Genomic DNA, 27527 nt, shown 5'->3' on the forward strand with positions numbered 1-27527 from the left:
AACTATATTGTATACTTTAAAAAATGTTAAGAGTTCATGTTGTGCTTTTATTTATTTATTTATTTATTTATTTATTTATTTATTTTTATTATTTTTTTTCATTGGAAAGGCGAATATACAGAGAGGAGAGACAGAGAGGAAGATCTTCCGTCCAATGATTCACTCCCCAAGTGAGCGCAACGGGTCGATACTATGCAGGTCCGAAGCCAGGAGCCTCTTCCAGGTCTCCCACGCGGGTGCAGGTTCCCAAAGCTTTGGGCCGTCCTCGACTGCTTTCCCAGGCCACAGGCAGGGAACTGGAAGGGAAGCGGGGCTACCGCGATAGAACCGGCGCCCATATGGGATCCCGGGGGTGCAAGGCGAGGACCTTAACCACTGCGCCACCGCGCCGGGCCCATCATGTTGTGTTTTGTACTACAAAAATAATCTTTAGAAAAAAGAAAACATGAAAAATCTGGATATATGGATTTGAAATGTAGAATGCAGCCCTTAGAAACATATAATTAATTCATTTAGGAGTTTTGTGTTTGATACTTCTATGAAAATGTCCTTAAGCATCTGAATAATAGAAAGATACAGGCAATAAGCATGTAGGTATGGAAACCATGATATGAGAGGGTCAATTTGAAGTATACTTCTTGAAAACCTGCCCGTTTATGAAAAAAATAAAACTGCTTATGAGTCCTTCAAAAACAAAAAATAACTTCACTGACTCTTATAGTACAAAAATATGCATTCTTCAAACTTAAATTGCAAACTTGATTTGTTTAGAACTTTGACTTTTCTTTTAAAATCTTGATATCTTGCCATAAGAAAAAAAAACCTGGTGTTAGACTGAGAGTCATATATGAAACAGGCTAAATATAGTGTGCTGTGATGGCATCTTGCTCATCACCTGCTTTCAGAATGCAAAGTCACACAGCTACAGCAATGGAACAGGTGATGTTTAACAAGGGCAATGCAAGAAACAAACTAGGCCACAAAGGTGGTTCTGAAACTCACAATTTAAAAATGGTAGCGTTTTGAGAAGCAAGTAGTAAACAACGGTTCTAATGTTATGAAATACAGCACAAAGAAAGATGTTATTTGTTCACCACATTTGTGTAAGGGGTGTTTGAGATGGTGGCAGAGGCTAAGTACAGTGTCTCATCATAGGATTTGGCTAGAGAGACATACCAAAAGAGCTTTAGCCAAAGATGAAAGATGAAAGAGATGTGTTTGGTTTACCGACTTAGGAAACAGATAAGCACGTTAGGAGTAAAGAAGCAAAGGAAAGAAATTGACTGTGTGCGTGTGAAGGCCTTGTCTTACCGAACCTGTAACATCTTGTCTCTGGGTAAACATGACTTGTCATACTGTTGTCTCCCTCTCTTCCCTTATCCTTCTCTTGGTCTCTCTTTCCTTTACTTTATAACCCTCTCTCACGCTGACTCATGGATATTACCCATACTGAATTTCCCCGCTTTAGTAAATGATGTGAATGTTTCCATTCACACAAAATCGATGGGATGTAATTGTCTTCTGTGAGGAGATGACATTTGGAGTTGAAACTTGGTGAAATGATTAGATCACAAAGTCAGAACCCAGCGGTTGAATTTGTTCCTTTTTAAATGAGCTCATTCACCTCTTCCACCACGTGAAGACACAGCCAGAAGTCTTCACCTGTAACCCAGAAAGTGGGGCCTCACCCAGTGCCCACCAAGCTGCTACCAAACAGGTCCTGGACTCTTGAGAACTGTCAAATATTACTTTCTCTTGCTTGGAAAATACACAGTAGAAGGGAGTCTCTTATAGCAAGCCAAACAAACTACAAAAGTGAGAATTATGCACAAAATAAAAGGTGTTTTATAAAGTTCCTGAAGTATGCAAGAAAAGAAAAATAAACCCCATTTGATGTGCGATTTTTGAAAAAAAAAAAAACGATTTGCAGATGTTGAATATTTAGAAGCTTTCAAACCAAACAAAAACTAGGATACTGTTTTAAAAGCACATTTGGTGAGGTAATTGTTTTGTTGGCTGCCAAATGAAGTGGGCTGTCACTTTCCTAATCTACATTTCAATAGCCATACTGCAGCTCTAGTCCTTGCCTTTTATATCTTAGGTGAAGCAGGAGGAGCACTTTCTCTGCTGTTGAAGACCTTTTGAATTAAAATTTCTCATACCCATCTTAACTATGAGTTTATTTCAGGGGTTTAGAAAAGTGTACTGTGTGAAACCCAATGAAATTAAACACAGGCATCTTTAGTTAAAAAATATAGTAATTTCTGCAATTAATGTTTTCATGACAATATTTCCAAGTTACTTTATGCTGTTGCTCAACTCTTACATTTTGAGGCAGTTAGAAGCATTACGGATTACAGGATATACCTTTCACCTCTGTTTCTTAACGTAACCATTATCAACCCATTATTCACTGACAAAATTGTGTTGTAGATGTTTTAAACTTGGAATATTTCTAGTTCACTGTAGCTAGACCCGAGTCAAACAAGGGCACTTTATATTCCAAAAGAACATCAAAAATCACCACTGGTTTCTTTAATCCACATCATGAATCAGCATGAAAATTAGGCAATCAAAATGTACTTTTATTAATAAGTAAGTATAAGGGATTTGGATATATGAAAAAGTAATTCCCTCTTATAAAAGAGATGTTGCTAAATATAAAAAAAAATGTGGATGAAGAAATAAACTTTCTATGGATTATAAGAGCTGATGCTAAATATAAATGAAATTTAAATGCTTTTCAAATGTATTTTATGTTCAAATAATGAATACAAAAACATATTTTATATGGGCTTTTTAATTTCTATAAGCTTCTTCTCAAGACTTGACAGCATTAATTTTGTGGTGGCAAAGACACAATCAAAATACCACAGAACTCCAGATGGATGGTTCATCTGTATCACTATATGTTACATTTAATAAGTCACTGGAAAAGAGATGTACTGAATTTTGGGACTAAAACATCAATCAACATATCCAGTTTATTTAATAAATATTTGTTTCATCAAGTCAAGGTTTACATTTTTATTTACCATATTTATATATTCTTTGTCAATTGTCAGTATTGGCTCAGAAAATATACGCATATGTCTATAAAAAATATAAGTCTCAATGTCACTTGGTAAGGCTTAAATGAGGGTTGGTTTACAGTACTGAATTTTCTGAGTCTGAAATCTACTGCCAACAAAAACTTTTATTTTGTGATATGATTGTTCATTTAAGGAACAGTAGTCTTCCTACATTTTACTTAATGAATGCTATGTTTAACGGTGAATTAAACCTATGGATCTATTGTAGATGGAAATTATGTCTTTGCAAAAATTAAACAAAATAAATGATGGAAGCTGGGGAATGGATGGAGGGAGGAGGAAGGAATATGCATGTCAAATAAGAACTGTATAAAATACATCTATTCTCTTTATATTAATTCAAAAATTTATAAAAATAAAATGAGTTTTGGGCCAGACGCAGTGGCGCAAGTGGTTAAGGTCCTCGCCTTGCATGCCCAGGATCCCATATGGGCACCGGTTCTATCCCGGCAGCCCCGCTCCCCTTCCAGCTCCCTGCCTGTGGCCCGGGAAGGCAGTCGAGGACGGCCCAAAGCTTTGGGACCCTGCAACCGCGTGGGAGACCCAGAAGAGTCTCCTGGCTTTGGATTGGCATAGCATTGGCCGTTGCGCTCACTAGGGGAGTGAATCATCGGAGGGAAGATCTTCCTCTCTGTCTCTCCTCTCTGTATATCTGCCTTTCCAATAAAAAAATAATAAAAATAAATCTTTAAAAAAAATTTAAAAAAAGAAAATGAGTTTTTCTTTATTTTTCCCTGTCTTATGAGGGATCAATAAACTTTTATTATAAAATAGAAATCACTGGACTTTAGAATTCCCTTATTTTTATGAAGCACTCATAGACCAACCAGTACTGCATAATGAAATGCATCATTTTAAGTATAGTAGTCAAAAGAATCAACTAAATTGGGACACTTAACAGTAAATAAAAATAAATAAAAGAAACACAAGCCAACCATTCCTAAACGTTCTGTATATATGAGAAGTGATAATGTTGCATGTAGTGTCTGTCTTTCACATTCTCCTAAACTGTGATAACCTATTAATACATACATACAAATACACATACCCCCATGCAGGTACACACACATACATAATTTTGAACACGGTAATATATACTCATATATTACTATATTTAAATTTGTACTTTCTGATTGACTTTTAGCATTCTCTAAATGATTTTATTCTGTTAAATCCATAACCTGACAAAACAGCACACCTGCTTAACTGGGCTAGGTGCCAAGAAGAGAAAAAGTAGTCAGGAATATTAATTTTCAAGAGCAGTAGATAAATGGTGCACATCATTAAGAAATCTATTTAAAAGGCACATCAGGAGATGTCTGCAAGAGTTTCATAAGAAATTGATGCTTCCTACCAGTATGTCCTTACTGATTCTATTCTCAGTTCCAGGTAATAAGATTCCAATTCAATCTACATTTAATGACTAACTCCTAGTTGTTGAACATGTATGTTTCAGAGTTTTTCTTATGTGATTCTAATAAAATTGCTCTGGAATAAGTATATATTTTTGGAATGTTTGTGAAAATTATCAAGTGCTGTGAAATTTTCTGGTACAACCACCTAATCACTTTTCTCCCTTATGGATATGGATGCCGATAAATTATGACACTTAAGCAAGAAAAACTCACTATAAAGTGTTTCAATTCAGTTTTTGACATTGTTGTTGTTGTTGTTGATGTGGCTGTCCTAACTCATGCCAGTTGTTGACCTCATCTAATGGCCTCTCACTTAGGGTAAAGTAGAGTGATGGAGTACTAAGGTTTATCATATACAGATGTGGGGGTACAATGGAACATACATCCCTGCATCCAGATGAAAGATGGATTCCCAGCGAAACTGTTAGACATATGTAGAATCAATAATTGCAAAAATTTGGAAGCAACCGAAATGCCCATCAACAGAAAACTGGATAAGAAAGCTATGGTTAATTTACTCCATGGACTACTACTCAGCTATTAAAAAAACAAAAACAAAAACAAAAACAAAATGAAGCTCTTTGTTGCCAAATGGCCCCAACTGGAAACCATTATGCTAAGAGAAATAAGCCAATCCCAAAAGGTTAGATAACACATGTTTGCCTTAATGTAAAATGAAATGATGATATCAATCCAAAAAACAGTACCTGTAAAGTGTAATATTGTTTCAACCCCAAACAGCCTGTATCTCATGCAATAAGATACTGTGATGTAACCAATGAACCAACAATCAGTGTGAGTCAGACTGCTTATGATCTACATCAAAAAATTGTAAAACCTAATATACTTCTAAGACCTTATGCTACTTGGAAATGGAGCGGGAGAGCAAAGAAATCTTTCATCTCCTTAGAATGTGAGGAAGATATGAAGTATAACTTATCAGGAACATAACAGATTACTTATAGATAACAGATTCAAATCAGCATTAAGCAATAATAAAACTACAAAGACATACAGGGGGAATCAAGAGTGATCCTGATAACCTCTTAACAGGAGGTCATATGCACAGAGCAGGGGAGGACCCAGAGTGGAGCAGGGGGACAGGAGGAGGCCTGTATCCTAACCCTGGAGATTCCCGGATTCTCACCCAGGACTATCAGTTGGGCACCAAGGACTACATCCCAACTGCCAAAGAGACCAGGGGGAATTGGAGTGCCTTTGCAGGCCGAGAATTCTGAGATCATCCACCCCAATTTGGATCTACCACATGGGATGGAAGAAGCCCAAATCCTTCCTTGCAGGATCCAAGGTCATTAGAACAACAGCCAGGAACCCTGAGCAGTCCTCAGAAACAGAACAGTAAACTTCCTTGAGGACTAGGGAGAGGAGTGCTTCTCTGGTGCTTACTTAGTTCCAAATTTGGATCCACACTCTCTCTTGCAATGACCACCAGGGTAGCTCTGGAGCCACCCCCCTGCCAAAGACACACACTCACACACACACACACACACACACACACACACACACACACACACACACACACACAAGAATAGATAGATGGAAAACAACAAGGAAAGCTTAGAACCAGATGGGAAACGGTCAGCGTGCACTCACACATACCTTACTAGGTTGCACACAAAGATTAATTACTCCTCACTAAGGTACTGAAGATTTTTCTGCACACCACTCCTAAAACTGTTCTGTGCCTCAACTGTTGACAAATGCCTTGTTAGAGTTTTAAGCCAGTTTAGACTATCCTAACATCTGCCAAGTTCAGCAAAATTATGCTTCAACACTATAAACTGCTAAATACTAAAATGAAATTAGACACAGGACAGCTGAATAGTACCCTGTAGTCATTTTAAGGTGTATAGAAGCCAGTTCTGCATATAAACTAAATTTGAGATGTCAATGAAGTAGTCACAGGAAGTAGTTAAGAATTTGCATTTTTTAACGTATTGATTACTCCATACCATGTCAATTAATTCCATAATGTTGTATATTGCTGTTGATGATATGTTGGGGCTTTAAATTGATCAGGATGATATTCTGCCAGCTCTGCCTTCAGATCAGAGATGGTCTCCCCAAGAAACCATTGAATTGATCTGGACAATAAGATGCTGGACTCTATGCTTGGTATACACTTACAATGAAAGAATCTTGACTGAATTTGAACTGTAATACTACAACAAGTTGGAAGAATCCACCATGGGGGTAGGGCACGGGGAGGGTTTGGGGGAATCCCAGAGCCTATGAAACTGTGTCACATACTGCAATGTAATTAAATATATATATATATGAAAAAAGGAAACTAGGGCTATGAGGATACTTAGCCTCACTTCTACAATTACCAAATGGTTGCCAATCCTTAGCTTATTTACACCTCCTGTTTGAGTCAAGTCCCATAAAATCTGCAGGTTGGCAAAAAATATTTAAAACTGTGTATGTGATTAAAGATGTAAAGAGGTGAAGAATATGGTGCTACTTTATATTTGTAATAAATAACATATAATTCAACATAAAAAAAGTGTTTAAATACATTTTGGCCCAGAAGAGAATCTTTAGCATGCACTAATACCTCAGTTACTAGTCATTTTGCTGGAACATTTTTTTTGTTGTTGCATTCTTTACTCTGGTGAAAAACATATCTGTTTACAAGTAAAATTTTTAAAACTGAGGAATTTCAATCAAAGTTCACAAATTCAAGTCATGAAAGTTTTACATTATTAGAGCACTCCCCCATGTTTTGAAAGACTTCCCTGCTGAGTGTCCAGCATGGGACAAGACCTCCTACAGCTCTTGTGAAGCCTGGTTGTTCTGATTCCTTGAGGTTCCTAACAGCACTTATCTTCCATTAGGGACCGAAAGCAGTATGGGTAATACAAGTTGATTATACAAGTTGGTTTGTGATTATTATACCTATATAAATATCAGTAATGTTTCATTTCATCTCACAATTGGCCTACTGGGGATGATAAATTATAGATTTGTCTCATATGTTGGCTCTGTATGCTGTCAAACTGGCAAATGAGAACTCAGTTTTCCTGATTTTTCATTCATGTGTGTTTTCAGTTAACAACTGTGCAGTAGAAGAATTTCTATGAATACTGCAATGAAACAATCAATATCTACTGAAACCAGTTCTTACTCTCTAGACGTTCTGATAGGGCAGGTGCCTTTACACCTTATGCTATCATCACAGATTTATAGGCTTTCCTCGGTGTGTTAAAGGAGTTGGCGGGATCTTTCAGCATCTCCAAATAATGGGCAGATATAGGAATACTTTTGTGAGTATGAGCCACATCATCATAATTTGAGGTTATGAGCAAGAGATGAGCTTCCTGAAAAGTCACCGTAAGTTACATTGATCTCAGTCTTGTCTACGTGTCCATTTGCCTTCTCAATTGCCAAACTGATGCTTTAGACTTAGCCCCATCCACATAACCAAAATCTTAGATTCCTCATTCAGGTAGCATGAATTAGTGAGCACATATTGAATCATCTATTTTCTATCATCAAGGTAATGCTGTTTGTTTGGTAAAAGTATGATAGTATGTCTTATTATGTTTCAATATTGTTTGGTGCTTATAATTAGTAAGGAATGATGAAATCTGCTTTTTAGTCCTTCTTCAATATCCAAAATTTAACTTCTTCAAGAAGAATAATTTAAAATTTTCTAGAAGAGGAAATATGGGAATATTTCTTTTTTATAGAAAAGAAAATTTGAGTTCTTTGCAAATTGGCTTCTAATTTGTACTCTGAAGGTTGCAGAGTGAAACCACATTTTCTTTTAAAAAGAAATTACATTAAAGTCAATACTTTTCTGTGTCCCACATGTAGGTAATATATCGGTACATCACAATAAATTCTGAAAATAAGCAACAGTGAAATTGCTCCCAGTAGAATCATTCTTCTCAACACAGCATATATTTATAAAATAATTTTTCCTCTATTAGCAACTTCAAATTATTTCAAAGTACTTAAATGATTTTCTAAAGTGTCATAGAGTCACTTAACACCCAATGACAGTCATCCAGACAGCTACATTCAGAAGCATTTCCAGCCCTTTCTTTCACTTCTAGCCTTGTTTCATGAATGTAATTGAACATTTCAAAGACTATCATATACTGCAGAAGATCTATTGTAATAATATTAATCCCCAGTACAAGTGGAACAAACTAGAGCGTAGAGATTAATCTACTCGCATACAACTAGCTACTTTTGAAAAAAAAATGCTCAAAAATGCTCAAAAATGCTCAAACCCCACAGTTGAGTAAGGATAATCTCTTTAACAAAACCTTGAGCATGCCCAGATCCCATATGGGCGCCAGTTCTAATTCCGGCAGCTCCACTTCCCTTCCAGCTCCTGCTTGTGGCCCAGGAAAACAGTCAAGGGCAGCCCAAAGCTTTGGGACCCTGCACAGGCGCGGGAGACCCGGAAGTGGCTCCTGGCTTCGGATCGGCATAGCATCAGCTATTGTGCTCACTTGGGGAGTGAATCATTGCAGGGAAGATCTTCCTCTCTGTATCTCCTCTCTGTATATCTGCCTTTCCAATAAATAAATAAATAAATCTTTAAAAAAAAAAAGCTGTCCATCATCGAATGAATGGATAAAAAAACTATGGTATAAATACCAGTGAAATGTTACTCAGTCATAAGAAAATTAAATTCTACCATTTGCAGCAAAATGGATTCAGCTGAAGGACATAACATTGAGTAAAATAAGGCAGATCCCAGAAGAGAAGTACAGAATGTTGACTCTTTCATGTGGGAGCTACAGAAAGAAAGAAAGAAAGAAAGAAAGAAAGAAAGAAAGAAAGAAGGAAGGAAGGAAGGAAGGAAGGAAGGAAGGAAGGAAGGAAGGAAGGAAGGAAAGAAAGAAAGAAAGAAAGAAAGAAAGAAAGAAAGAAAGAAAGAAAGAAAGGAAGAAAGAAAGAAAGAAAGAAAAGAAAATGTCTCTCTGTTTCAACATTGCTGCAAATAGAGCTTTGTAAAACTTTGCTTTATGCCTTCACAGAATCAATGATTAAGAATGTTTTAATGATCTGTGATTTTTATCTACGGCCATTCCACCCCGAATGTGCCCAACCTCGTCTGATCTGTGATTACTTCAAAAGTCTCTTTATGTGAGTTAAATAGTTGTTTTTCCACTGAATTATTGCTTACATGCACTGTCTATATTTCAAATATACTAATGATTTTTTGGTTTTTTTAATTGTTATTAACATTGTATTATGTGATACAGTTTTATAGGCACTGGGATTCCCCCCACCCCTCCCACAACCCTCCCCCCATGTTGGACTCCTTTTTTTTTTTTTTACTTGTTAAGCTTTTTGATGAATTATTAAACCTTTTCAATGCAATGTAAATTTAAAATATCTCAAAACTAACAAAATGATCGAAAGGAAAAGAGTGGGAAGAAGGGGATAAAGAATTAGAAAGGCAATGATATTATATATTCATAAGTATACCTAGAAATCACATTTAATCTGAAGTTAAAAAGAAAGTGACAATTCAAAAAATGCAAACAAAAAAGTAACATTCAACATGGTGCAACCCAAAGGATTTGCAAGCATGATGGTGTGGTATCTCCCAATTCCAGGTCCATAGAATATTTTGCTTCTGCCTTGCTTTCTCTTGGCTCATTCATTTCTGGAGCAGTCAGTGGCCATGTTGTGGAGACACACAGGTACCAAGTGAACAGCCACATGCCTGAGCAGCTTGCTGATAAGTCTGTCCCCCTATCAGTTTTTCGGAAAGCTGCAGTGACAGTAGTATCGCAACCTCAAGGCTGACTTTAAGGTAGAGTCACCTGACTAAGCAATTCCAAAATTCCTGATCCACAGCCACCACATGAGGTATGTTAACTGTTATTTTAAGTCGTTTACTGGTAAAGGATTTATTATGCAATAGATAACTATTATAAAATATTACCTGGAAATTTTTATCCTATAAGCATTTTATATAGCAATAATTGCATTTGCTTTATACTACTGATGTTTAAAATTGGTGAAAATTGCTCAACTACATGAAATGAAGTCATAAATACTTCTGTTTCTTCAAAATATGAGATACTGATTCAAAATAAAAATACTAGCTTTATGAGTTCACTTAAGCAGCATCTATCTGAAATACTAATTTGTGACAGTAACTCATGTGCAGAAATTAATGAGGCAGTCCTGTCCTTTAATAAATATTCCCTACTAAATAAAATGGGCAAATAAACATGTGTTGAAATTTAATGAGTCAATGTTTTAAAAATATGTGCTTGGGGCCAGCATTGTGGACACATCACATTAAGCCAGTAACACTGACATTCCCTATCAGAGTGCTAGTTTCAGCTTTGGGCAATCCATTCCTGATCCAGTTTTCTCTAAGTGTACTTAGCGGGATACCGTGCTTGGTGGGGTAGTGGACCATGGTCAGATTACTTGAACACCTTTAATTCACCTGAGTTTTGTCAAGTTTCCGGCTCCTGGCTTCAGCCTGGTTCAGGCCTAGCTAATGTATCAATGTAACAAAAGTTCTTCCATTCGCTCACTCCCTCTCTCTCACGCTCTTGCTTCACTTTGCTTTTCATGTAAATGAATAATTAAGAGTATGGTATAGTATCATCTTTTTATGAAATCAAATGATACTTCACAAAAGCAAGGGTAGGTCATAAACATGAATAAGCCTTCTCAAGATAGAAAATTGAAGAATGAATCTCTTGTAATAAAACAATTTGTATTCTAAGCACTTAAAATACATTGCTGCATGATTCTTTTAAAAATTTTATTGCATAAGCATTATATTCCCTCTTTCTTAGATAACGAAACTGATGCACAGAGGGTAAATGTCTTACTACTAGAAAATACCTTAGTATTAGAAAACAATAAGTCTGAGGTACCTTTAATATGAAAGAAAAAATCAAGTATCAAGGCTCACATTCTCAGCTACACAGCTATATATTCCTTCTGTTGTCTTGGGAACTGGGCTAGGGGTAGGAAAGACTTTCATGAACAGAAGCAGCAAGGAATGCTGAAACGCATTTTCCTAGAACTAGAGGGGAAAGCACTCATAAGCATAAATGGAAAACAGGAAGGTTTATTGCTAGAAGATGAAATTTGAAGAACTTAGACAAACACAAATCTCACGCCAAAGATGAGCATATAGTACTTAAAAGATATTAAGTACTTTATCAATTTTTTATAAAAGTCTATTTAGATCATTATCAATGGAAAGTATTAGAAAGGTGCAACATATGAAACTCATCAAGTAAAGAATTATAGTGACTACTCAAGTAATGAAGACAATTAAAACTGACATACTAGTTAGTTTTTTTCAGGCAACAGATAGATGCCTAAATTGTTAATCAACTGGAGAGGAAGAACCACAGAGAAGATGTGCTGAATAAGCATATACTGAGAGAAGGAAGGAAGCAGCAATAAAGTCTAAGCTGTTTTTGTCTTTATCAAGTGAAATATCAGTGAAAGTTGCTTTCCATAGCATCTAAATAGACTTGAGTGAAAGTTCTGCTATGTCTTATCAGAGTGTGTGATACTTAAGTAGTCTAACCTGACAATCTCATTGTAGGGTACTGTATATATATATTTTAAAGAAGCAAGTATCTTCTAAGAGTAATTTCTTCAATCTTCTAAGAGTAATATATCCATATTACATAATATGGATATATTGATTTTTATTTAATGATCACTTTTTCCATAACTAAAATAAATAAAATGATAAAAATAAGAAAGGCAGATTAAGTCTAGAGTAAATGCAGATCCACTGGAAATAAAATTTCCTGGAGCCATACAACTGTTTTTCTTTTAAAACTCTGTGGTAATTGTATAATATCAGCATTTAACTCTATGTTTTTAGAGCCTATGTCACATGAGATACTAAAGGCATTACCTATTTGGAGCAGACACATTTGGCTGTGGTTGAACAGCTGTTCTGACTTCCTTGATGTCCTTGGACTTAGCCAGTGCAGGTGACTGTACAGCTGACCAAGCTGTCATAGTTACACCTCCATGTCAATAAGCCCAAGGAGGAGATTTTTATGGCTTCATGATATTTATTTTGATAACTGGCATTGCTGCTTTATGACACATGCAGTAAGGATTTGACGATTAATAATTGAGTAAACACAGTATTATTGAATTCATAAAAGACAAGTTATACTATTTGTATCATCTTGGTCCTATTGATCTTTAGTTCTACTAGAGAAAGCAAATGAAGATGGAAGAGATTCATATTTAAAAGCTTGCATAAAGAGCTTAATGAAATGTTTTGTTTATGATAAAAAAATTATGAACATATTCATGTAATATCTCCTGAACACCCAAATGATTCTTTCATTTAGGAAATCATAGTCAATAGAAGATGTCAGATTAAGAAATATATAAATATAATTCTGCAAATATTAAAAGTGTTTGAACAAAAAGCTGAATAATGTGCTCTGATTGAATGGGGAAATTTTCAAAATCTATTTTCCCTAACTTGTATGAGTAATACATGTTTTGCAAAAAAAAAAAAACATATAAACTTCCAATATTTTGTCATCAGAATAAAATTTTCAATTTATGCATAGTATTTCTGAAGTTTGCTCCTATCATTTCTGTTTCACTCCAAATTTGCAAGGACACACGGACACTCAATTTTTAGTATCACAATTCTGGTAAGTATTGGGAAAATCTTTCAATATTATCCTCAGGTATTCACAATAGGATAAGGCTTTGTAGGAATAACAAAAAGTGTATCTAGAAAGAAGCTTGTGACCAAACCATTTTTGAACCCTTTGTCCAAAAGGTTTTTGTTTGTTTGTTTTAACTTACGTCCACTAGAATTCAGTATGGTAATAAAAATAATCTTTGTTATCACTTGGTAAAATATCAGTTACAAAACTGAATCTCCACTCAAGCTTCTTGAAATCATTATTATTATAAAACAGTGTCCTTATGTCTTTACTCAACCACAAAAATACAAGTATCAATTTCATTTTTGAATCAATAAGAACAAAATTCCAAGAAAGGGAACAGGAGGCAAAAGGAAGAAGGACACCGACTGAGGAGACTTTCAGCACATTCATGGGTATTTTAATTCTCATGCTAAAAAAAGGTGATGAGATACAAGGCTGCAGCTGGAGAGAGCAGTTTCTGCACATTTGAAAGCTATCCCTTCTGGTTCTCACCTGAAAAGTTCTTGTAATCCACCAAATCAAACATAACGATGGCAACTGCTGACCATGTGATAATCAGAGCAATGACCAGGAGCCAGGCGGCCGGGGAGCTGAATGTTGTTACGAGATCTTCCGTCACTGTCCTCTTCAGCACTTTCCCAGGGGACTTGGGCACAGATCCATTTTTGCTGTCTATCACAGTTGTAGTTGTAGATGCATTTCCTAAACAAATGTTCAAAAAACAAAAACATAATTTTAAAACTTCAACCAAGTCCTGATGTAATTCACTTCTTGTAACACAGAAAAAGAGGAGCAAAGACTGCTGTTTATGCACAAAAGCAGGTGGTATTTTGCTCCATTAGCAAAGTTACAAAGACGATCTATGGCAAATAAGGGTGTAAGATTATAATGTACCTCTTTACGTGGTGGAGGACTTGTGACTGAATATGCAGAATCCTTATAGTATAAATGCAGTTCATAAGAAAATTTTTAGGTATTGGGTGGAGAATTGAAAACTTCACAAGCAAAAAAATAGGTACGCTTCTCAATAAAATTCCGTTATTTTTAGTTCTGTAACCACAAAACAGTGCTGTCTTGCTCTTAACTAAGATAAACAACATAAACTACATGACTACGTTGTGAAAAGAAACTCAAATATGCTCATGATTGAACGTTTGTAATAGCAGCAAACCATATCTAATGTGATGACTCTTATACTACAATTGCAAGTTTACATTCTAGTCTTCAAAATATTACAAAAGCTAATAATGGATATCTATGTTAAAAATATTTAGTGAATTTTACACGTAACTTTAAAAATCAAAATAAAGAAATCTCTTCTTTTAAAAAAAAAAGCCTACAGAATTCCATATTGAAATTTCATAAGCTCAATTTAGTTAAAATTGTAACAGGATTAAAGAAATATAAGAGTTTCCGCATTCTGTTCATATGGTGGTGCTCAGAGAAGGAAAATGGGAAGAATTCATATCATATCCTTTCATTGATTCTTCAACTAATGGTAGTTCTGAAAATGGATGAATGATAGGAGTGCTTTGAAATGTGATTTAGAACTCAAGTGGGGCTACAAGCGAATCGAACCTTTGAGATAATGGTTTGAGGGACACTAAATGAGCTGTAAGTGTTTAAGTATGGCTCACCTGTAAATTGATATGTTGCTAATCTCCAGTTTTTAACCTCTGAAAAGCTTCCTATTACCAAGTGAGAACATCTGAAGAATTGCTTTTTGTACTTCAGATTCACTCTAGTGGGTTCTGCCTCAAAGCCCTTCCAAAATTGTGCCACATGTTTCTGCAGGATGTCAAGGAAGTGAAGAGGTCTCCTAGCTGACACAAATTAACCAAATCCTGGTAAGATTTTTAAGAAGTCATAACATTTCCAATATAACATGAATTCTTGATTTATGTTGTTCCTTTTGTATCAGAAAAAGGATAAGCCATATAAAATTAGGATGTAATATAACTCAAATTCCAAATTTGAATATTGTAGGTATTTGAATAAGTAACATAATATGAATCCCAAATTTGGAGTCACTTTTAAGATTCTTTCAGAACAATTATGATACAATTTTCACATAAATCAAACCGATAAAGTAAAAACTAAATTTCTTTCATTTTCTTTGACTACATATCTTCAGAATTTCCACTTAAGACCGGGAATCAAAGACAAAGGAGGTGTACCCTGAGGATACAACCATAAAGCCATCAGCAGTTTGAAAGTAATCTCAAGGTTATCCTGCTTAAAGGAAATTATATGTTGCCTTGTTTATGAAGCGCATTAAGTTGTACCTTTCATTTTCCATTAAAATTTACCATAGAAGCGACACAGTGCCAAGAGGAATAAATCTGTGGGCGGAAAATAAACTGTTTTCTCGGACAGCTGGTCAAGATAAACACATCTGAGATTATTTAACGTTTAAAAAGTGTTTTAAAGATGACAAGCACTAGCCACTGATATCATGAGGGAAATAAGTGGGAAATATTCCTGTGCAATTTGGCATGGGCTCTGCTTCTTCAAAACCAACATCTCAGACTTTCAAGAGAGGCCGGGATAGTGGCAATGCTTTCCATGCGTACGTCTGAATTATTTTGACTGCAGATTGTCAAAAGAAGTGGAGATCTGACTGAGAGGCCATGTGACCGTGCCGTGCAAAGTGAAAGGCTTCTGAAACTGAAGCAAACACTGGCCTCTTGGTGAGGTCATGCACTGAGAATAAACCATAAGTCTTCTGAAAGAAGTCACTTGACCTCATAATATATTATTGATCAGATGAAGAAACTGCCAAGTGCATTTGTCCATCACTATTGCACACTGGCAATGCAATCTCCAGCAGGAAATTTATAAAATATTCCATCTTTATTATGTAAAAGCCTAATTGTAAGTACTGAAATTCTATACGTGATGTGGTTTGTGTCTTATGCTTATGCTGTAACTCGCATTCAAGAGTTAGAGAGCAGGCCTGGGAACTGTGCAGGTTGAGCCGGGGCTTACCATACCATTTATCTAGGTGGGAGTTCCAGTTTCAGTCCCAACTACTCCATTTCTAATACAGGGAAGAAGATGACAACCTAGTGCTAGGTCACTCCTGGCTTCAATCTGGCCTAGGTCTGGACTTTCCAGCCATTTGGGAAGCAAGCCAACAATCTCTCTGTTTATGACTCAGTCATGTTGCCTTTCAAATAAGTAAAATAAAGATCATCACTGTGTCACTACAAGCTAAGCCATGACTTGCAATGTTAATATCTATTATAAGCAAAGGTTCTAGGCCTGGCAATATCACTTCAGGTCCCTGTCCTGCTAATAAGCCTGAGAAAAGAGCAGGCGATGGTAGAAATACTTGGAACCTTTCCACCCACAGGGGAGATCCTGTTGGAGTTTGAGGCTCATGACTTCATTCTGGTCCAGCCCTGACTGTTGTGGATATTTGGGAAGTTACCCAGGAGGTGGAAATTTCTTCTCTGTCTCTGTTGCTTTGTCTTTAGAAACAAATAAATCTTTGATAAATACATCTTTTAAAAGAAGAATTAGTGCTAAAGGAGGGAAAATAGAAATCTGTGACATTACTCCTAACTAGGGTATTGAAGATTTCTCTGCACACCCCTCCTAAAACTGTTCCGCACCTCAACTGTTGACAAATGCCTTGTTAGAGTTTTAAGCCAGTTTAGACTATCCTAAAATCTGCCAGGTTCAGCAAAATTATGCTTCAACACTATAAACGGCTAAATACTAAAATGAAATTAGACATGAGACAGCTGAATAGTACCCTGTAGCCACTTTAAGGTGTATAGAAGCCAGTTCTGCATATAAACTAAAATTGAGATGTCAATGAAGTAATCACAGGAGGTGGTTAAGAACTTGCATTGTTTTAACGCATTGATTACTCAATACCATGTCAATTAATTCCATAATGTTGTATATTGCTGTTGATAATATGTTGGGGTTTTAAATTGATCAGGATGATATTCTGCCATCTCTGCCTTCAGACCAGAGATGGTCTCCCCAAGAAACCGTTGAATTTATCTGGACAATAAGATGCTGGACTCTATGCTTGGTATACACTTACAATGAAGGAATCTTGACTGAATGAGCAACAAGTTGGAAGAATCCACCATGGGGGTAGGGCACTGGGAGGGGTTGGGGGAATCCCAGAGCCTATGAAACTGTGTCACATAATGCAACATAATTAAAAAAAAAGCACAAAAAAAAAATAAAGTTTACAGTCACATGTTGAAAGTACCCCTATTGTATTCATTGTAAATAAGAATCTTCTTAATATTTTATTGAAATAACTACATCATCTTCAAAAAGGGGACTGGAAATTTTTTTGGCTAGTTTCCAGGTATAGGAATGGAACTATAATCCAAGTCTGACCATTAAGAACATTCTCCCTTGACCTTGAGTGTGAAGGGGTAAAACAGTCTTACACATTGTGCATGTGTGTGTGAGTGTGTGTGTGTGTGCACGCGTGCTTGTATATATACATGTGGTTGTATAGCATTGAAAAGATATTTTCTTTCAGATGAGGCTACCTGGTTGTTACAATTTGAGAGGGATCTGAAAGATGCCAGTATTCTACCATTTGAAATTTCAGCTGCAATGTGAGAGTGAAAGTACTCTGCGCTAGTTTTGGGCTCATTGAATTTGATGTATTTCTGGGGTTTCCAATGATATAAGATTAGAAATTTGATTTTTGTCATGTTTCTGTTAGCACTTTAGGCATATACAATTATCTTCCTTTTTGTGGTCGTGCCATGAGAAATGAAAGTATGGCAACTAAATATGCAGTTTTGTTTATTTTAATACTATTTTTGAATGAAAATCTGAGGTCTCCTGTTTCTTGATTGGATCTGTCATCCAAGTGATGATTTGAAAATAAATCTTGCAGACTTTGCAATTTATCTTAGGTTGTGGAGGACTTCCTAGCAAAAGTTCACTTGCTCTATGTGGTAGGTTTGCTATGTGCCTAGCAGTAGTTCCTTACTGTTACTGCCTTGGGTGTAGACGTCTGCCACAAATATGTGGTGATAGCCTTACTTCCAAAGTGATAGGATATGGAAGCAAAGCCTTTGCAAAATGACTAAGTCCTTTAGGAATGGGGTTACTGTGCCTGTAAAAGAGACTTGAAGGAGACATCCTTGTCCCATCTTCCAGGTGACATTAGACTAGAAAGACTGACTGTAGGGAAAGTGAACCCGTTTTAGATGCAAAGTCTGTCTTGATCTTGAGTTTCCTACTCTCCATAACTCTAGGAACTACATTACTGTTGATTGTGTCACCTTGTTTTCAGAATTTTATGGTAGGAGCTCCAGTGCAGGAAGAGACTTGCTGTGCTCTGCAAGCCTACTTTTCCGTAGTCCTTGCCACAAAATGACAGATGTCTCTTCTTGTTTTGGCTTCTATGATACCATTTTCCTATGAGTTTTGCATTTATGATTTTCAATTTAGCAATTACTCAGCATTCAGAATACTAATTGTTTTCTTCAAAAAGTAAACTAAATTTAAATTCAAAATGTAAGGAAGCGTACATAGCCAGAATTTTTTGAAACAAAAATGTCCTTTATCTTTTGACATAGTCAGTTTTTCTTACTTGTAAAAGTATAACCTTTTATGATAAATAAAATGACACAAACAAAATTATGTTTCTCCAATAAGGCTCAGGGTTGGGAGAAAGTTGTTTACCCTTTCACAGTGCTTGGAAAAATAATGCAAAATAAAAACTAAACTAAATTCTTCAGAAGTATTAGTTTTTCATGATTTTTTGACTTCAGCATATATTTTTTTCCTTTCTCTTTCCTCAAAATATTTTCATGGAAATCAACACTTTCTTAAGAAATAATTGTCTTAGCCTGCTGTTGGTGTTATGGACTCATAATCACACCATTGTAATGTCACAATAATTTATAGTTTATTTCTAGGAAATGAATGCAATAGCCAGAACATACTCATACTTTTTGCACAAAAGCTAAAGCATTCAATAGTAATAATAAAGTCTTTACAAGAAGATTCTTTAAACTATATTCATATTAAATAGCCAGTTCCTCTCATTGCCATTTGTTGCTTGGGGGAAGTTTAAGAAAATGCAAGCTAAGACCAACTACATTTAATATCCTACATGTTTGATTGATTCATAAGGCCAATGACATAAAGCAATCATATTTCCTTTTTGATAGGTTTAAATATAAATAAAGGAAACCAGCGTTTTGGGGATAACGAGAATAAAGAAAAACTTGGGCATTTTTCAAATGTGTACTTTAATGATATCTTAGAATATATAACCATTAAACAGATATATGAGTAGTCTTGTGGTCAGAAGCTGTTAAAATATTAATAATAATGAAATATATCTATTTTCATTCATCTTTAATTATCAGCAATACAAGTTTGTTATTAATAAAAGACACTTTTATACTTTCTGCAGAAAGAATACTATTTGCACAATCACATTGAAAATACATCCATAGATTCTACTAATCTCTAATGGGGAAAATATTATTTTGCTCTTTAATATATAGAACCAAAATTTTCATTAAACTGCCTGAAGGACTTAAAACAGATCAGAATAGTCTAGCCCAAAATTTTAGTTTTCTAGCTTAATTCCACATATCTGCTGAGGAAAATTAAGCTTAGAAGTTTAGAGACATTTTCTATGAGCATGCATATTTGTGACCATGTCCAATGTACAAGTAATAAACGGTGACCTGAGCTTTTCAAAGGACTTCTAGATAAGCTGGAAGGTCCTTTATGTATTTCTGAAAAGAATTAGATATTCTCACCTTCATTTGAAAGTACAATCAATCATTAAATACAAATAACACAGAGCTTTTTTTTTCCCCTAGAAAATTCACAACGTTTTAGATAAGAAATAGAGGGGCAAGTAGTATTTTTGATGGAAAGGCACCAATATAGAAAAGTTCAAGAGAACCAATATTCTAAATCTGATGTATTATAAGAGTTTTTCAAAGAGTTGTGCATTCCTCAGCGTATGATACTTTCATCAATATCCAAAAAGACTTAAGCTTTGGCTTTCATTTTATGTAAATATGTCACTGCCGCTCCCCCCCACCCCTTTTTAAAGTTGCCATTGACTTTTTCTGCCCCCTGGGAAATTACAGTTCTGATTCAAAATAATTTTTAAAAGTAAAGACATAAACACAATGATGAGTGATTGGACTTTTTCCATCTTGCTCCTCCGTACTACTTAAAATGCCAATATTTTTCCTGCACAGAGTAGTCATATTATGGAGTAAAAATTTCAGGAGTAAAATTATACCCCAGGCATTCCAAAACATCCAAAAGAAATGGAAAAACAGGCCCTTATCTTCTAAGAACCTACTTGATGTTCACTGACAGGTGGACTTAGCTTGTCATTATTACAAGAGATTCAGAGAGCATGCCACTTTTTCAGATTCAATCCAGGGTTGATCACAAGCTTTGGGATTGTCAGTTTTATAAGGAACAACAAATTCCATATCATATCAATTCAAATAGCTTATCTGAATAGGATTTTACTAGGGGAAAAATGACAGACCCTGTTTCTGACATTTAATTCACTCAGAGTGGTTATTTCTATGGTGTGAGCATTTTTATAGGCTTTATTTGACTAAGCTTATTCAAGCATTACAACTGCATTAGCATCACCAAAGCATAGCTGATCCAGTAAAAGGAGCTTTACAGAATCATGGTTGCCTCATAGCATGTGTGTTTAAAAGGTATTAGAGACCTTCCCCTAAGTAATGCAGCTCTAGCCTTATGTTCTGCAAGATGTTTACCATCCAATGTCAGTGCCTTAGGATCAGGGGAGAAAAATGGGAAATGGCAAAATAATCATTTTTTACATAGTCACTTTCTTTTTTTAAATCTATAACACAATGGAAACATTAAATATCATATCTGAATGGCAAAAATCGGTTGTTTCAAAATTGACATAAATTCATTTCCCATAATTTGTTCCTGGTGGAATCTTCCTCCTTTAAAAGTTTCCACCAAAAGTAAAAGGGGTCAGATCCTTACAAGTTTTCCTTAGGCGATTTTCATGTAGGAATCAACCTGATTAATATGGTACCTAAGCTGACCATAGGTATATTGCTTTAGGCTTATACTGCAACTTTATCCCAAGGAAATTAAAAATCTCTAGGCCCAATGAAATTTCTATATATATGTATATATATATATATATAGAATAAAATATATAATAGCAATCTAAACATAATGCTAGGTTTAAACTTTTGTGATTTAATTATATCATGGTACTTAAGAATTCTCATTAAAATATTAAAAAATAAAACATCTGGACATTGGTGTTATGGTAAAACAAATATAGCTGCCTTGCTGACACCCCATAAGAGCATCAGTTCACACCCCAGTAGCTCCACTTCTTGTCTAAGTTCTTGTTAATGGCTTAGAAAAAGCAACAGAAGATGGCCAAATGCTTGTGCCCCTGTCACTCATGCAAGATGCCTGGATGGAATTCCTGGCTCCCAAATTTGGCCTTTGGCCTCACTCAGCCCTAGCCCTTGTGGCCATTTGAAAGTGAATCAGCAGACAGAAAATTCCCCTCCCTCCTTTAACTCTGAGTCGCAACTAAAGCAATCTTACAAAAATGCTGGAAAGACTCATTCATTCACTTATCCCAGAAATAGAAAAATTTTAATGATTACAAAAAATTTGAATGGTGAGTTATATAATAGAATAAAATAGCAGCAATAATATCTGTCAATTGATCAAAGAAAATTAGCTTAGCAAAATCAACTGCCACAGCAGTTGTCACATGGAGATTGTTTTAGGGTTAATAAATGACTGGAAAGTGTTAGAAGGCCAAATTAATACAGTATATCAATCATTCCTGAGGTATCTAAATTGTGAAATGGTCAGCCATGACAACAGAAACAAAACCCCCAAGACAAACAACTAATAATTACTTTAGAAGGTAGCTTCAGTTTGTAATGTGTCTTTGTGGTACATAAACAGCATTAAATTATAGAGTTTGTGAGAACCACAATCCCTTATGCAAAAATAATAACTCCTGAATCTTTGGAATAAAATCCAGTCATTAGCCACATATCAACATTTTTGGGTATTTTACAAATCCTTTCTCCTGAAATTTAAATTGAGAATAGTCTATAGAACTTGTCTTAATTATGCAAAGCAGAACATCTTAATGAAATCACTTATTAATTTATTCTATATTCATTTTCATAGATATTATAAATAAGAGTCTTTAAAAGATCATTATTCTAGTTATGTCACTATGAAATACAGTTTTATCATTTTTCTCATAGTACTTCTTACAATCATATTTGCCACAGATTCTAAGACCTAAAACAAATTCCCTCATAACAAGTGGCACAAAAATCAGGTTGCTCAACAATGAGACGTGATCCAAGACTAAAACGTTAGCAAGTATACTTTCCATAAAGAGATTTGTAAATCTAATAAATTCTGAAATATTGAATTTTTTTCTTCTAATTTTCAAAGGACTGTGGTTCTTTTGAAACTAAGGAGCCATCAGTTAATCTTTATTATTCAAAACCATTAAGATGGACTGTGGTTCAATAGCAAAAAGTTTGAGACAGAACTGTAATCTGGGATGTGTATCAGGGCTGATTGTGGCCTACGAGACTTTCTCTTTCTACAATGACCACTGTGAACTAGAGTGAAAACACATAACAATGTTTTTAAGGTGATCAGTAAGTCAAGTTAAGGAATTACAACACAGAGCAAAACCTAAATGCAACGAGTAACTATTCTACAGGTGACACAAAACCAACACACAGCAAACTATCGCTTCACCTTTGAATCTTGACCCTAACAAGACTGAACCACAATGATTAAAGAACCACAAAATAGCATGAAGAATTCTACTCACCAATTATTAGCCATCTTAGCTCCTTCAAATTATGCAAAGCAAACCTCAAATCACTACAATTTCTGTGACGCATTGTATTCTACCATCCCTCCTTGAATGTGAGCAGCCTACAATCTAAGTCAAATGAATTCCCCCCATTATTCACACAGCCTCACAATCCCTCTTCGGGATTTATTTTTATGGGAACATGGCTGTATCCATCCATGTGTGTGTTGACTTAGCCTATTGATTGTATTTTCCTGCTACAGTAGCCAAATTGAGCAGTGACAATACAGTTTTTATGGCCTACAAAACTAAAAATATTTACTAACTAGCCCTTCACAGAGTAAGTTTGTTAACACCTGTTTTTTGACATTAAGGGAACCATGACACAGAAGGAATTTAAAGTACCTCCATTATACTATATTTCATGATATCCAAAATTTGGAAATAATAATTTAAGCTAATCTATCACCAACAGTCATCTGACAGAGGGGAAACATGCGGCACAGGGAAACAGAAATTGTACATGTTGAGTCTGAATCCTGACTTTGTTCCTTACTACCAATTGCAATTCCATGTTCATCCATATAACTGAGATAATTAACCAGATTATAGGATGATCTTAAGGAACAGTTTCAGTATTTGGCAAAGCATTAGGCACATTTGCTAACAGCAACAGCTAACATTATGTCCATCTGTTAGCAATTTTTCTCATTTTATTAATTGATAGTAGTGTTAAGTATTCTTTCATATAAGTATGAATTTTTAAAAATGTCTTTCTGGGAGGGAGAAAATTATTTAGTTCCATCCATTCATTCTTTTCTGCTTTGTCCATAGAATTCTGAAGGGCTAAGATTAAGCCACCTTCCCATGTATACAATAATTGAGGTTATATATCTGGGAATTTAAGCCCTGGAGTCTTGAAGATTCCTTTCTTGGAATAAACTTTACACTGCAAAGTACACAACTAATGCTGAAGTCAATCATTACTGCCAATATAATAAAGCCAAGAAAATGTAGCCAACTTAGTAATGCATTTCTCTAGTCAATGTTCAAAGTTCATATTAGGGAAAATCACATATTTTCATTCATGTGAAACTCAAGAAGTGTTTAATAAATTTTCCACCAATTACAAGAAAAAAATCACAGTACTGCCATTTTTGTTAATCCCCTTCATAATTTCATGCCATTCTTTTTTCTAAACTGGGGTTAAGCCCCAAAGGATTTCTTTATTATGTTATTTGGAGCCCAAACATACTTCTCATTTTAATTAAAAAATGTATGAAGGTTGGTTATGGTTTCAATTTACCTATCAAAATCTTTTTAAATTTTATTCAGCTGAATTGCTATGCAAGGAAAACTAGATATATTCACTCTTCTAAATATGTTTCCATATTTTCTGAATAACCAACAGGTAGGAACAAATCCAAGTCAGTTCCAGCCTGAGTGAGTTAAATGTTATTCCTAGCCTATTTGGTAAATAGATTCTAGATATATCATATTATATTTCAGTCATCTGCACATATTTCTGGATCTTTTAAACACATACTTTTCAAACATTTCCATATTGATATTTATAATTCTGGTAGCAGGCAAAGCAATTGGCATAAGTAAATATTGGTTTTGTGAGCTGAACTAATAGTGGATGCATACTGGTACTTTTTATGTTGTTTAAGTTCCAATAACAGATGCTGTGATAGGGTTGCTCTGTTGTTGATTGATTCTTGGGCAAATTTTGCATCTGACTCTATGTCACTAGATGATCACAGAACCTGAGACCTGGCTTCCATGAGAGCAAGAGGATTTATCTCTCGCTATAATCCCCCACGGAATCTGCCTGTTGAAGCACCTGTGCTTCTCAGCCTGTGTAATCACACATCGGAGAGGAGGGGGTCAAGAAAATGGGGTGTTCTTCTAAGAATGACAAGTGAGTTGGAAGCAGGTAGGGGCATGATTTAGCTTTTGACAATGACAAAGGAGCTGAATAACTCAATAAAGGAATCAAAATTTTGTTTGTGCGGCTATGGAGAGGAGCAAGAGGCTGTGCTATGAACAGATAACATAATTTTGGATCTAGATTGGTGGTACAGAAGTGGTGATACTTGTTTTCACATTTTTTGAGCCCCAAAGTTTTGACCCAATAGATATACAAGAGAAGGAAAAATCTTGAATTTTTTGCTCAAACATATTAGCAAATCTGATTGTATAAGGTGAAAAAAGATGACCAAGGAAGAATAGCAATAGCTATTCAAATTCACAGATAATTAAAAGAACTACTGAGACATACTCCGAAGTATAGATCTTGTGACCCTTTTTATGTTCCACTTTTTATGCTCTAGGGAATAGGATTTTTCTTAGTTCAGCACAATTATATCTACTGAGTAGCACTGTATGTATTTATGCTGTTGGTAAATGCTTTAAAAGACTAAAATAATTTATTATTAATACTATATTGAACAGTAGAATAGCTGAACTCAACTGAAAAGTTATGACTGTGAACATATTATTTTCAAAATAAAAGAAAAGCAGACATTAGGAATAGCAGTTAAGCTTCCATTTGGATAGCCTACCCCCCGTATTTACATGTGTGCTTCATGTGTTTAGAATCCATCTAACTGCTATTATATACACTGGGAGGAAGCATTTGAAGGCTCAAGTGCTTAGGTCTCTGCCACCTACTTGGGATAACAAATTCAGATCCAGGCTACTAGTTTCAGCTTGATTCAACCCAGTATTTTGTTAGCATGGGAGCAAATAAACTGATCAATCATGGAAAATCTTTCATTTCTTATTTCATAAAATAAAAATAAAATTATATTATGTTTTTAATTTTTTATCCATACCTCCCATTCTCAGGAGTATTTGATAGTTTATCTGTGTTGGTATGGAAGGCTATACCAGTAAGATAATTTGAAATATTCCATAATTAAATATGAAGCAATAAATATTAGATACCATACATTCATCTGGATCCTTAAAGTTTTATGTTCTTCAACATACCAAAATAGAATTTTTCAATTTGTAAATATTAAAATATCTTCCACGACAATTAATGACTTCTGGGGGCTAAAAAATGCCAACTCTTTAATGAACCACAGTGTTTTCCATTGAAACACGTTAAACTCAGTGATGTGCTATGACTGTGTGCCTTCTAGAAAGATTTCAGAAGAATAAAGTTAAGCCTTTTTGCACTTTGCAAAGCAGGTTTTATCAGGACAAAAACCACATTTCTTCAATACTAAATCAGGTCTAACAGATAATTAAGTAGAAAACACTGGCATGGGCTTGGTTTCCAGTTACTCCAAATTCCTTGTTTGTGCCAATTAATAAAAAAAAATGTCTCTTCTAATCTGTCAGAGATGCTACACCCTTGCTCAAGGATTGTTGCAAAGAGAACTTGCTAGATTTCAACACTTTCTCACTCCTTGACTAGATATCCATGTATTCTGTCTAACTGTGTGCTGTGTGTTGGCAGGTACACAAAATCAGTTCAAAAGTTCTTGTTGAGTGAAAAACATTCTATATTTGTATAATACTTCAGAGTTAGTAATGCATTTCATACAAACATAAATGGGTTTGCTGTAAAAGACTGACAGCTCATCTCATTCTCACTTTAGAGAAGTCTGATACTCAGAAAGGTGCTGTGATAATTACTGGGAAACAGTGGAGCCAAGACTAGAACAAAACAGCTAGGCCTTGTCAATTTTGTCAACTGGAATTAGAACATCAAGAACAAACACTAGGGGCCAGTGTAGTGACATCCCATGTCAGAGTATCTATTAAAATATCCGCTGCTCTGTTTCTGATCCAGGTGCTTGCTAATGTGTTTGGGAAGAGTGTGAAAGATGATCCAAGTGTTTCAAGTTCTGGGACCCATCTGGGAAATGAGGAAGGAGTTCCTGGCTCCTGGTATTGACCGGCCCAAGCCCAGTTGTTGAGGCCATGTGGAAAATATACAGCAGATGAAGGACTATTTCTCTTTTCAAGGTTTATATTAATTTTTATTGGAAATGTAGATTTTACAGAGAGAAGAAACAGAGAGAAAAATTATCCATTCACTGGGTCACTTCTCAATTGGCTGCAACAGTCAGAGCTGAGCCAATTTGAAGCCAGAAGCCAGGAGCCTCCTCCAGGTTCCAACATAGGAGCAGGTCCCCAGACCCAGGGCCATCTTCCACTGCCCCTCCATGCTACAGGCTACAGGCAAGGAGCTGAATTGAAAAGAGGGAATCCAGAACACAAACTGGTAGTCATATGGTATCCTGGCAACTGTGAGGATCCTCGTACCAATCCATTTATTTGGTCGTTACATCTGGCCTCAAGATTATTTCTTTGATTTCTTCCTGTCACTCTGCCTTTTAAATAAATAAATAAATCCAAATAAAAAGAACAATCGTTAGTACATGTTGAATAATGGAAGCAACTATCTAATATCTGATAACACAATGCTTGCCTTCATAATGTTTACATTTTAGCGAGGTATGAGTCTGTA

At 35.4% G+C, this 27527-nt stretch overlaps 1 protein-coding gene across 1 annotated transcript in view; it reads right to left on the reverse strand.

Annotated features, from left to right (window-relative positions):
* Positions 1-27527, reverse strand: part of TRDN (triadin) — a 208693-nt gene that overhangs the window by 156532 nt on the left and 24634 nt on the right. Inside the window, exon 2 of the mRNA XM_040965455.1 lies at positions 13684-13893. Within this exon, the coding sequence (XP_040821389.1) occupies positions 13684-13893 (210 nt within the window). The remainder of the gene's footprint in view (positions 1-13683; positions 13894-27527) is intronic.

The sequence above is a fragment of the Ochotona curzoniae genome, unplaced genomic scaffold (assembly GCF_017591425.1).
Source record: "Ochotona curzoniae isolate NIBS_2020 unplaced genomic scaffold, NIBS_Ocur_1.0 scaffold_3890, whole genome shotgun sequence".
NCBI classification, from domain to species: domain Eukaryota; kingdom Metazoa; phylum Chordata; class Mammalia; order Lagomorpha; family Ochotonidae; genus Ochotona; species Ochotona curzoniae.